The following is a 12921-nucleotide window of genomic DNA, read 5'->3' as shown; positions in this document are numbered from 1 at the left end:
CTTTTGCTTGTTTTTCTTTATGGTGCTACCAACCTATTATTTATTTCTTATCAATTCATCTCATCCCAATATTCTCAACACGGTCAAACAAAAACATCAAAGTTTGTATTGGTGTTTAGATTTTTAAGAATATGCTTTGTTTATTAAAGTTGTGTTCATTTTTTTTTTTCTATAGTTAAATGATGGTATATTACTATATTACATTTCTCTTCCGGTTAGTATACATGGCAAAATGATATGGGCACACTCAAAAATTATAACCGGCCCCCCATTTGTTCCTCAAAGTTGTTCTAGTCCAACAACTTAAAGAAGCTTGTCCTCAAATAAAATAATACTTGGCCCCTTCAATTGTTTTTTTTTTTTTTTTGATAAGCCCCTTCAATTGTCCAAACACTTGTTATTAATCCAATGGTCAATAACTACTCTTTCCAAATAGTATAGATGTCAACTGACTCAACCCATTAATCATTTTAAAACATAACTTTACTTTTCCCTCTTCATTCTCACTATTAAGGAAACTACTACCTATATGTGCTTTTGCTTGTTTTCCTCTATAGTGCTACCAACCCATTGTTTATTTCTTATCAATTCATCTCATCCCAATATTCTCAACACCGTCAAACAAAAACATCAAAGTTTGTATTGGTGTTTAGTTTTTTAAGAATATGCTTTGTTTTTTAAAGTTGTGTTCATTTTTTCTTTTCTATAGTTAAATGATGGTATATTACTATATTATATTTCATCATTTTTTTTAAGTTTATTTTTTGGGATTTGAAATTAGGTGCCAAATAATTCATTAAAAAAAATTAAAATATAAGAAAATTTTAATAATATGAATAATGATGGGTTGATAATGCTTAAAATAATAGTGAAATTTTCAATAGATTTATGAATTATAATTATTGTATCAACACTATGACTCGGCCTCCCAAGCGAACATTCCTGACTAGATCATCAAACCATAGGTAGATCTCCAATTGATAACAACCTTGAACAAAGCATAGGTAGCTCATGAATACTAACCTTGAACAAGCCCATCTAAATACTTATCTCTCTCTCCCTCACATGCAGACCTTCCTCTATTTCTACCAATGTCAAGTGAATTGTGATGAAGCAGTTAACAGTCACTATACTTTCTGTATAGGATAGCAGTTGTTGAAGAAAATTCGGAAAGAACTTAAAATAAATTAAATTTTTTTCTGGATTTTTAAAATAATGAATTTAATTTTTTAGTTGAATTATTTTAATAAAAAAATAACAAAATTGGGACACTTGATGACAACATTTAATAGAAATTGATAGGTAGGCCATAATTGAATAAACCTAAAACTTAGAGGACTCAATACTAGCATGTGCTCAGAAGCTAGTATTCTCTCTTGATACATAAAAAAGAGAAGAGAAGTGCTTTAATTTAAATTACTTTCTTTCCCACTAATAATAGCAAACAACAATCTGTCACAACGTTACCTAAGATTTGTTGTGAAAATGTTGTGGATATAACATTTCTCAAAAGAGAATATATATATATATATATATATTTTTTTTTTTTTTTTTTTTCTGACAGCAAAGGAAACCATTTATTTCCACCCCTTGCTTTGACTAATATGGCATTATAAGAATCACTTAATCAGACATCAAAATTTTAAATGCGCTAGGCAATTCTCATCATTTTTTCAATTCTCATTTTCATTCACAACTTACCAGTATGTTACCTCTTTAAAAAAAATGAAATTATTATATTGATTTCTATTTTTTTATTTAAAGATTATGTTGCCACGTTCATGCCAAATCTTTGACGAAATAATGACTATAAGTACACTCTTTAAGAAAGTAGAGAGAACTTTTCATGTTTCTGGTTTTTATTTTATTTTATTTATTTATTTACAATATAGAAATTCTACTATAACTCAATCTAAGTGTATATGGGTGTGAATCTCACTTTTAAAAACTTGAACCCTGGTCCTTACCCTCACACCCCACAAGCATTTATACCTGTGGAATGATCATTGCGCCAACGGTGCGTGGTGGTTTGTTTCTAGTTTCTTAATTTGAAGATAAGATGAGTATGTTATTCTCTAAAAAAGAAAAAAAGAGAGATATGTTTGGGTATATACTAGAAAATCACTACATAAATAGTTATTATTAAATGATGCTTAGCTAATATATATATATATATATAGCCAAAACTCAAATAAAATCCAATTAAAATTTAATTAGATTCTCAATTTTGCGTCATTTGTTTTATTTAATTTTTAATTTTGTGTCCAGTAAATTATTGAATGTAAAAATTGAAAAGTTCAAATCCAATTAGACTCTAAGTTGGATTTCAATTAAGTCTAATTTTCCGCCATGTGTCCTTCTAAGTTTTTAAATTTTGTGACAAGTGATATATTAGATGTGAAAATTGAACGAGTCTAAAACTAATTAAATTCTAAATCATATATATATATATATATATATATATAATGAAAAACCATTACATAAATTTTAGGGGTGTTTGGATTTTACACCCTAAAGTTTTAGAATTTGAGGGTGTAAAATCCAAACACCCCAAACTTTAAGGATTAAAACCCAAATTCTGAAACGTCATAGTGTAAAATCTAAACACCCCAAAACTTCAGAAAGTAAATTTCAAATTCTGAAATTTCAAGATGTAAAATTCAAACACCCTCAAATTTTAGAAGTGTAATTTGCAATTTACTCCTGAATTTTTGAATACTGAGATATAATAAAATAATTTTACTTTCTTCTTGGACCATAAATTTTGTCATAGTTCAGACATGCATGAAAAAATTGTGAGTGATTGCTAATTACTTTGACATAAATATATGGTCTTTTATTCATCATTCACAATCATGGACATAAGGGTAGTGAAAAAAACTGTGGCACAAGAATTGTCTCTGCGGGTTTTAGCTATTAGCTATACTGCAGCCTGCGGCCCTGCAGTACCTCTGAACAATGATGACCCATTCCGAGCTAACTCCTTAAGAGGCTTGTCTGTGAATCTGATTAGATTATAAGCAAGTGCTCCGGCAATTGTTCCAATAATTGGCCCAACTACGTACACCCATAATCCTGTATAGGGACGCCTTACAATAGCATGCCCAATGCTCCTTACTGGATTCATTGAAGCTCCTGAAATTGGCCTGCAATCATTTTATTCTAAATTGTGTTAGCAGCATGTGTAAAGAAATATATATGATCTAAGTTTAGTTATAAAATTGGTTGTAGTCTTAAGTTATAATTTTATTCAATATGTTTTTCTTGGAAATGAATTTTAACAAATCCACTATTGGATTATATCTTCTTCTTATATCCTTCATACTTGCAAAATTTATAGAAAATAAAATATTAATAGCTATGTCATCAATAAATTATTTAAATTGCAAGTTTTTATAGTTTAAAATTATGTATAAAATATAAGTTTGTGGATCATATAGTAGATAATATTCGATTGACATAAAATTTGACATGTGTATTGAGAGTAAAAAACATGTAATTTAATGGTTAGATTTTTAAAATATGCAATAATATTTATTTTATTGAGTAAAGTTGTTTTCTTAAGTTACAACTAAATTTTGTCCATATATATTTGCTTTTGAAAATTGTAGATTTAAATTGTGTGTTTACTGTTTAGAAGCAATTTTTTACTGATTACTTAATTTTTGAACATTAGTTAAAGTTTACCAAAGTTTTAAAAATTTTATATAAACAAACAAGTTAAAAAGTTAAAAAGAAAAGACTTGTTAGTTGTGACAAACCAACTATGAATGGTAGTTGTCAAATCGGCTTAGTTTCTTACATTTATTGTTGAAAATAGTCAAATGCAAAAATTCTGAAATCGTTGTTTCTTTTATTAAAAAAAATGTTATAAAAATAAATTATTTATAAATTTGTGAGGTCTCAAAAGTTTATGTGACACAATATTATAAGGTTAACCAAAAGTTAAACATATTCAGTTTTATATATTCCTATATTATAAATTAAACTAAAAGTGCAATAATAAATTTAAAAAAAAAAAAAAAAAAAAAAAACCAAAATCCATAAATTTAGGACACACATTAGAGTAAGTAATATGATATATATAATCTAATAATTTTATGATATATCCACGTTGACATAACATTTAACAACTATGTCATGGTGTTAAAAAAATTCAAAAAAAAAAAAATTAAGAATAGTTCTTTATTATTAGACCAAGACACCAATCGATTTTTAGTGTAAGTAGGGATTGAACCCCAGATCTCTTAGCCTTAGAAATAATAAGGATGGTACTTTAGGCAAAGTATGGGAATGAATGGGGGGATGGTGCACTAAAAGTGTTACAGGTCCCAATGGTGTGAATCTTTGGAAATCTATAAGACGGGAATGGTTGACCTTTTCCCATTTTCTTCAGTTTGATGTGTGTGATGGTACTAGAGTGAAATTTTGGCATGACATTTGGTGTGGTGATTGCCCACTTAAGGTGGTTTTCCTAGAGCTATTTAGTGTCAGTTGTGTTAAAGATTTCTTAGTAACTAAGGTTTTACATCTCTCTAATGGGGTGCCCCATTGGGATGTTCGATTATCTAGACCGGTCCAAGATTGGGAGTTGGAGTCACTGCTTACATTTATGGATCTAATCTATTCCAAGGTTGTTAGGGGTGAGGGGATGCATAGGCTTTGTAAGAGACCTACCAAGAGTCGGATTTTTGAGGTGTGAGGTTAATATCACTCTTTATCTTCATCTAATGGCATGTTGTTTCCTTGGAAAGTGGTGTGACAATCTAAGGTCCCAATAGGATTGCCTTCTTTTCTTGGACTCGTGCATTAGGGAAGATATTATCTACTGACAATTTTCGAAAGAGTGGTATTATTGTATTGGATTGGTGCCACATGTGTAAAAGGTGTGGGGAGTCAATGGATCATCATCTTCTTCATTGTCCTATAGCTTGAGTTGTGGACAATGTTGTTGTCTATTTGGACTCCAATGGCTTATGCCTAAGAGGGCTATTGATATATTTGCAGCTTGGCAAGGTACTTTCAGCAAGCATAGAAATATTTCTTTTTGGAAGGCTGTGCCACACTGCATCATTGGGTGTATTTAGCAAGAAATGAATGCTAGAATTTTTTAGGGAAGTGAACTATCTATCCTTGAAATCAAATCCTTTTTCTTTTGTACCTTGTTAGATTGGAGTGCTGATTATTACTTTCCTCTTTGTTTTTCTCTTTTAGATATGATTGAGGATAGTAATTTGAGAGATTGATTTTTTTTCCTTCTCTCTGGGTACACCCCCGATGTACTTGGTTTATTTATTTTTAATAAAAAAGAATTGTTACTTATCAAACAAGGAAAAAGTAATTAAATTTTATTAAAGAAAAGGAACTACCTTATATACACAAACAATAGTCCTAAAAAGACGTAATCAATTTAAGTTACACGTTAAAAAAAGAGAATCAATTAAACCCACAACTGAATGTATCTTACTATGGCCCAAAAAAAGGAGACCACTAAAACAATATTATTAGGAAATATGATTTCAGCTAAAAAACCGAGGCATACCCTCAAGAATGCATCGGTTTCTCTCCCTCTACAAAGTCCATAATAGGCATAATAACGCTAAGTTCCAAACATATGAAGAATGTTTACCGAAACAATTCCTATATCCAGAATGTAATTCAAAAACAATCTTGGAGATTTCAACATTACTCATCAAACCACGTTGAAGAAGAAAAAAGAGAGATATTTTACAGAAAAGGAGAAGATATAAAATCAAGAATCTCAGCGCTTAGACTATTCATTACACTTATATGGGAGAGATGGTTACAATAGGATAAGGAATATTACGATGTTGACAGCTGGCAGGGACACCCAAATGCATAACCAGGTATAAGTCAACAATTCATGGGCAATGTCACAATGCAACAACAAAAGATCTTTGGTCTTACCACTCCTTGTGCACATAGAACATTTAATCAGGACCCTCACTGCTTGGGATATTAGAGTAAAAGATATCAACAAAGAGTCAACCAACAACGATTTCCAATCATTAACATTGCGAACAAACACATAATATTTCATGAGCATGTCGTTTCGTCAATCAAAAATCACCAAGTGAAATCTAACTAAACTAAATCATCCTTATTAATTGTAATGACATACAATTCAAGATGCATTTTTATTAGAGGTCGATTTTTACACCATGCACCATGCCAAAACCTCACCCTATTACTATCCCCTACCACATACTGAACATGCCCTGCAACTCTATCCCAACCGATCCTAATGCTTCTCCATATGCGACAACCATGAATACACCTTACCTCCTCCCTATTCCTCACCATATTTGAAAGCTAAAACCCATTTTCACAAATGAGTAGTTTCTTCTCCATATCTCCATAGCCATTTGCCCAACAAAGCTTGATTGAAAGCGCGCAACTTACACGCTCCCAACTCCCCACTACCCCCCAACTCAGAAATTTGAACTCATATTAGTAAAAAAAAAAAAAAAAAAAAAGGCACTAAGGAGCTTCTTTAAGCACAAACACCAAAACCCAATTTCACACCCAGAAAACAATATTACAAAATGAAAATTATATAAAAAGAAATACACAAGTAGCTTCTTTAGCACAAACACCATGTTCCTCAAGAACCCAAACCCAATTTCACACATAACCAGAAATGAAAACTAAATCTTCATCAAGAAATGCTTGTAATTTTGCAAGATTGTTGATAAAGAACAAGCATTGAAGAAGCAGAAAAAGAAAGAGTGGTGACTCACAGGATCTCTATATATAGGATGCACCGGAACTTCTTCACGGTTAACAAACATAGCCTCTGCAACCACAGGTCCTACAAAACCAAGAAACCAAACACACAAGAAATGAATATAACATAAAGGGAATTCAATTTCCTCACAAGAATCAAAAGAGAGAGAGAGAGAGAGAGAGAGAGAGTTCGACACCGCCGTACCGGGCTTGACGACGTGTCGGTTAGTAAGAACGATGCCGCGGCGCTTGTCGACGACGAAGCCGGTGGCGTAGCTGGCGCCGGCGGACTCGGTGTCGAAAGCGCGATAGGCGTTGGTGCGGAGGACGACGACGGCGGGGACGACCCTGCCGAGCGCCCTCCTCCAGTCCTCGGCCGTGGCGACGTTCTCGCGGAGCGGCGGCGGGTGGTCGATTTCCATGCTCAGGTCGCTGTCGACCTTGATCGACGAATCCGGCTCCGATCCCAACCTCTCCATCGGATCCGGGATCCTCCATTGAAAACGAAAATGAGAGCAAAAGACAGAGAGAGAGAGATGTGAGTGTGTGTGAGTTGAGATTTAGGGTTCAAAAATGAATGAGAGTGATGAGTCCAAAGGAGGAGTTGAGAGAGTTGAGTCTTTCTTCTTCTTCTTCTTCTATTATTTATTTATCGTTTTGTTTGTTTGTTAGCTTTTTTTGGTTTGGTGGTGATGACTTAAAAAGTGAGGGCCGCCTGACTCCGAGGTAGGGGGTGCGTCATGCTCATATAGACATGGAGGGCCAATCACCTTCGCTTTCTTTTTTTTTCATTTTTCAATTTTCATTTTCACTAAACAATGACCTTTCACAAGCATGCTTTTAGCTTGATTTTTTTTATTTCTTGTTTTTTTAATATTATTTTTTTCAGTTTACTTTTTAATCACCTTTTGAATAAATTGATTTATAAAAAGAGTAAGTTAAGATTTTTTTTTCTCTCTTTTAAGTTTTAATAAAGGGTTATCTTAATGGAGATCTTAAGGCAACTGTTAATAAATTATTAAATGAAATTTTTGATATTATTTTTATGGAAAATGTAAAAAGTTGTTGTAAGGACACGATTTGGAAACGACCCAAAACGATATTGGGCTCGCACGTAAAAAGGCCCAAACAATATCATTTGTAGAGCGTGGGTTTGAAAGGCTTGGCCTTGATCACCGGACGGTGGGTTTTTCGTGGCGTTCATACATGGTTAAGCCGTTTTCGTCCTAGGAGTCTTTCTCCTGGAGGCGGGCTGGGAGGCTCTGAATTCTGGCCCTTTTTTCCCAGCCAGCTCTCTTGGCGCCCTAACTTTTACATTATATAGTCATTCTTGGTTGATCTTAGCCCTCCACTTGTTGGTCAGGCAGGTGCGTTACTTTTGTACCCGTCCCATCAGCTGTTCCCCCTTACTTTCTGTTAGTTGCGATAATCGAAGTCACACCATCCAAGCGTCTTTTCTCATTAACATGACCAGGACGCTGGCGGGTACATTTAATGCGGAGGGGACGTATTTTCCTTGATCCAATTTTGCACTGTACCTCCACGTGGGCCCCATTCCACCCACATCCCCTTCAGGGGGCTGTTCAGGGATAGCCTTCATAGAGACGCTATTCTTCCCATTGAAATCCTGGAGTGCCGAGGATAGGGCCATCCTCAGTTGTTCCCTTTGACACCTCGGCTTGTGATCATTCGTCCTCGGCCCACGACCTCCTCGGCGCGGGCCCTGATCCCCCTGGCCCCACAATAGCCCCTCAAAATCCTGCTATCCGACTCCTCAGACGGATAGGAGGGTTTTGATGACATCAGATATCTGCCAATGCCTGTCAATCCTTGTCACCTATCGGTTTTCGAAACTTTTTATCTGCCCTAGACACGTTCCTAGAGCCCTTGGAAGGCGAAACATGGCCTCATTAAATACAGGCGGCTTTATGTTTCCCACATTCTACGGTGTGATGAAGATCGAACGGTGGTGATCCCTTGGTCTTTATGGGCGGGAAAATTTGTGCAGTTACCCTAGAAAGTATAAGAGATTTTTTGGAACGGATCTGTCCCTTCAGTTTTGCACTTAAGAGTTCCAGTGCGTATATTCTGGGTTCATCTGAACTTTCGTCCAAACTCACGCCTATCTCCAGCACAAAAAGCCTATCCGAAGCGCCTTTCCTCTTTTATGTAAGTTCCCTGCCTCCATTAACTCGTGCTTTTTCTTTTCTGGGTTTATTTTTCTCTGGTTCCCTTCCTTCTCCCGTTGCTGGTTGTGTTTGCTGAGTAAATCATAGAAATGGTTAAACCGAGACTGAGACTGAGGAAATTAGTCGACAGTGAGGAGGCGATGAACAAGTTCATCACCGATTACAAAATTCCTCCCAACGTAAGTCTGAGGCATTGTAAGATGGGGGAGTGGCACTATAAGAGGGAAACGGGCGAGGTAGTAATTCCTGTCCTCGCCTTTGTAGAGGGGGGGATGAGAATCCCTATGGGGCCGGTGACGAGGGGTTACCTCAGGCACTTCCGATTAGCCCCCACTCAGTGCGCCGACAACGTGTTTAGGATTCTGGGTTGCGTGGATGCTTTAAATGAAAAGATGGGGCTAAGACTAACCCACCATGACGTGAATTGGTGCTATAATCTCCAAAATTTGAAGGGGAAAACCTACTATATGAAGACGAGAGACGAGAGACGAGAGGGTTCGACTAATCCAGTGCCTCCCTGATTCCAACAAGGGATTAAACAAGGATTTCCTTATCGTCTCTGGTGAATGGCACGATGGCGATCCGTGGCCCGTAGTTGAAGGATAACTAGGTGGGGTATTGGGAATGGAAGGGCGATGACCTTTTACGCCATTCTAAGCTGATGTTGTTCAGTAACTAACCATGCATGCATGTTTTTCTTTTTGTAGATCCACACGCCTATCAGCGGCATTTTTCCTTAGTCAATCCGGCGGACTTGGAGACTGTTCTACAAGCGGCAGTTTTCGTAAATGATGGAGATGGTCAAGTCCGAGCCACTCACAAAATACTAGGGTACCCTCCTGTTTAGAAGTCATTTGCAGACGCAAGGCACGTGATCAGCGCCGGCCGTCCTTGGCTTCCAAAAATTACCGTGGTTGAGAAAGGATTTTTAATATCCCGGAAACCATCTGTCCCTGAGAACATCCCACCGGTGGGCCCCTCCTCGTCTCATCACGTAGCCAAGGACGAGGGTGAGCTAGACCAGCCCGAGGAAGGTTTTGGGATATTTGACCTAGACCACCAACCCGAGGATCCTCCTGGTGACATAGGTGATCCAGCTTTGTCCGAGGTGGAATTGTCGTCGGTAGGCACCTCTTCTCAAGCCGAGATGGGACTCAAGAGAATGCCCCTGACCCCCTTACTCGAACTCCTCGAGAGTCAGCCTGGGAAGGATTCACAGGGAACGCCACAACCCAATGCTCCTTCCCCACCACCTCGGCCCCAGATTGCCCAGACTAGGTCATCTTCCACCAAGTCACAGCCACAATCCCCCCGCCCCAAACTTCCTGCTTCCTCCCAACCATCTCTGCCTCCTCGGCCGGAAGGCACTGATTCAAAGAGAAAGAGGAGCCCCAAGGGCAAGGAAACCATGGACGAGGGAAAATCGCAACCTTCTAAGGAGAAGGAGGAAGCCCCGCGTACAAAACAACTGAAGATTGGGCACCAAAGCAAGGGTAAAGAGACTGAAGTCCAAACCTTTCAAGGCAAGGGAAAGGGGGTCGAGGCCCAGTCCTCTCCAAGCGCCTGGCTTCCTACCCCAATGCTTCATGGGGGTACAACGCTAGAAACTGCGTCCATGAGGGACCTTGGGGATGGTGAGGGCGGCTACGTGGCGGACGCACTAGGGAGAGCCATGCTGCTTCCCACCGACATGGATGGATTGAGGAAAATGAGGATGCAGGAGGTCTTCCTCAGTACTAAGAGGTACTTGGGCATGGTAAGGTTTCTCGAAACCTAAAGCTTTATTAACTCTCGCTTCTGGTTTGTCATTAATTATGCATTTATTTCCCTTGGCAGGCTCTCTAGGCCACCTACAGGATGGAGGAAGAAGTGAATAATAAGAGTAAGGCGACCGAAGATGAACGCACCAAGCACTTAACGGCCGCGAAGACTCTCCAAACTTCTAAGGCGGACCTCATCAAGGCCAAGGCTGACCTAACAGCTGCTATTCGCGAAAGGGATAGTGCCTCGGCGGGCTTAGCTAGCGCCCAAAAACAGGCCGCGGACCAAACAAAACGTCTACTAGAAGCCGAGGATCAGTTGCAAATAGCCAAAGAGCTGATCAAGGATTTGGGTAAAAAGCTGGCCACGGCAGAGTATGACAAAGGCGTGGTGGAGTATACTCGTGACGAAACCATGAGGGCTAAGCAGGAGGCTGAGTTTGCCAGAAACGAGGCTGAGGCTGCCAAGGAAACGGCTGAGGATGATGGTTACAATGCGGGGGTAGCTGAAACCCAAGCCATCCTTAAAGCCCAGATTCCTGGAGTATGCAGACTTTACTGCTCCCAGGTTTGGGAAGAGGCCTTGAAGCGAGCTGGGGTGAATGCTTCATCCGATTTGTGGAAAGCGGAGAACATATTCTACCCTGCAGCCATCCGTGAGGCCACCTCCACCAGCTCCGTGGCTGTGAGCGACCAACCCGAGGAAGGGGTCACTCAGTCGGAAACCGCACAAGTCGGGGCCTCTCCTGGCGAGACGCTCAAAGAGGGAGAACTTCAGGATGTGATAGAAACATCTCAGCGTACGGATCCCGAGGTACCCAAAGAGGTTGCTGAGCCCGTGGTTGGCACTCAGATGCCTAATGCTGAGGAGCCAGCCATACTTGCCCAGCCCCTACAGGCAATTCCTCTTGCTGTGGGCCCCAAGATTACCGACACTGACCCTGTTCAGCCTTCCCCAGAAGGGACTATCCTCCAGGGCGTCGAAGCTGATCCTATTCCGCCTTCCCAGGACGTGGCTGACGCAAAATTAAAGAAGTAGAAACCTTGGCCAGGCTTCGTATCCGTTTTTAGTTTAACGATTAACTTGTTTCTTTTCCATTTTGAAAACTTTGTAATCTACTAGTAGTTTGAATATGTTGAATATGTATATATGAAATCATTTTCTTCCTTTTTCCTTTTGGTTACTTGTTAGTTGCCCTTGTCGATACTCACTATTGTTTATGAATTTTGAACTAATTACTTTAACACGTATGAATAGTTATGCATGTGATAAATTTAGAATCATGTTTCAAAACGTTAGCTTACCTGCACCTGTAGAGCCTTGAACTCATTTATGAGCTTCATTCAATGGAGATATAGGCATCATCCGAGATGTCACGTGTAGTTGCTAGGCCCTGCTTAGTATCCAGGTTTCTTTAAAGTAGTTGGCTTCCCCATAGGTTTGAGTCCGAGGACCATGCAATACCTTGGTTCTGTCCAAAATTTGATTTTTAAGTAGTTGGTTTCCCCATAGGTTTGAGTCCGAGGACCATGCAATACCTTGGTTCTGTCCAAAATTTGATTTTCTCATCCAAGTAGTTGGTTTCCCCATAGGCTTGAGTCCGAGGACCATGCAATGCCTTAGTTCTGTCCAAAACTCAGTTTTCTCATCCAAGTAGTTGGTTTCCCCATAGGCTTGAGTCCGTGGACCATGCAATACCTTGGTTCTGTCCAAAATTTGATTTTCTCATCCAAGTAGTTGGTTTCCTCATAGGCTTGAGTCCGAGGACCATGCAATGCCTTGGTTCTGTCCAAAACTCAGTTTTCTCATCCAAGTAGTTGGTTTCCACATAGGCTTGAGTCCGTGGACCATGCAATGCCTTGGTTCTGTCCAAAACTCAGTTTTCTCATCCAAGTAGTTGGTTTCCCCATAGGCTTGAGTCCGAGGACCATGCAATGCCTTGGTTCTGTCCAAAACTCAGTTTTCTCATCCAAGTAGTTGGTTTCCCCATAGGCTTGAGTCCGAGGACCATGCAATGCCTTGGTTCTGTCCAAAACTCAGTTTTCTCATCCAAGTAGTTGGTTTCCCCATAGGCTTGAGTCCGTGGACCATGCAATGCCTTGGTTCTGTCCAAAACTCAGTTTTCTCATCCAAGTAGTTGGTTTCCCCATAGACTTGAGTCCGAGGACCATGCAATGCCTTGGTTCTGTCCAAAACTCAGTTTTCTCATCCAAGTAGTTGGTTT

At 38.9% G+C, this 12921-nt stretch overlaps 2 protein-coding genes across 3 annotated transcripts in view; both read right to left on the bottom strand.

Moving 5' to 3' along the window:
• Positions 1-2814: 2814 nt before the first annotated feature.
• Positions 2815-12921, bottom strand: part of LOC126704634 (probable aquaporin NIP-type) — a 28479-nt gene continuing 18372 nt past the window's right edge. Inside the window, exon 8 of the mRNA XM_050403671.1 lies at positions 2815-3061. Coding sequence (XP_050259628.1) covers positions 2921-3061 — 141 coding nt within the window. The 3' untranslated portion in view covers positions 2815-2920. The remainder of the gene's footprint in view (positions 3062-12921) is intronic.
• On the bottom strand, positions 3032-7430 carry LOC126707415 (protease Do-like 7). 2 transcript variants are annotated; one of them, XM_050407039.1, is made up of 3 exons: positions 6953-7430; positions 6762-6832; positions 3032-3162 (listed from the first exon to the last, which is right to left on the bottom strand). In XM_050407039.1, exons 1-3 carry the CDS (start codon positions 7224-7226, stop codon positions 3124-3126), a joined length of 384 nt encoding a protein of 127 aa, XP_050262996.1. In that variant the 5' UTR covers positions 7227-7430; the 3' UTR covers positions 3032-3123. The 2 variants fall into 2 exon arrangements, with proteins under 2 accessions (XP_050262996.1, XP_050262997.1); XM_050407040.1 differs by lacking the exon at positions 3032-3162 and adding an exon at positions 5746-5967 and having other exon boundaries at positions 6953-7426.

The sequence above is a fragment of the Quercus robur genome, chromosome 11 (genome assembly GCF_932294415.1).
Source record: "Quercus robur chromosome 11, dhQueRobu3.1, whole genome shotgun sequence".
Classification (NCBI taxonomy): Eukaryota; Viridiplantae; Streptophyta; class Magnoliopsida; order Fagales; family Fagaceae; genus Quercus; species Quercus robur.
The sequence above is the reverse complement of the archived record's forward strand: the minus strand, read 5'-3'. Positions and strand labels throughout refer to the sequence as shown.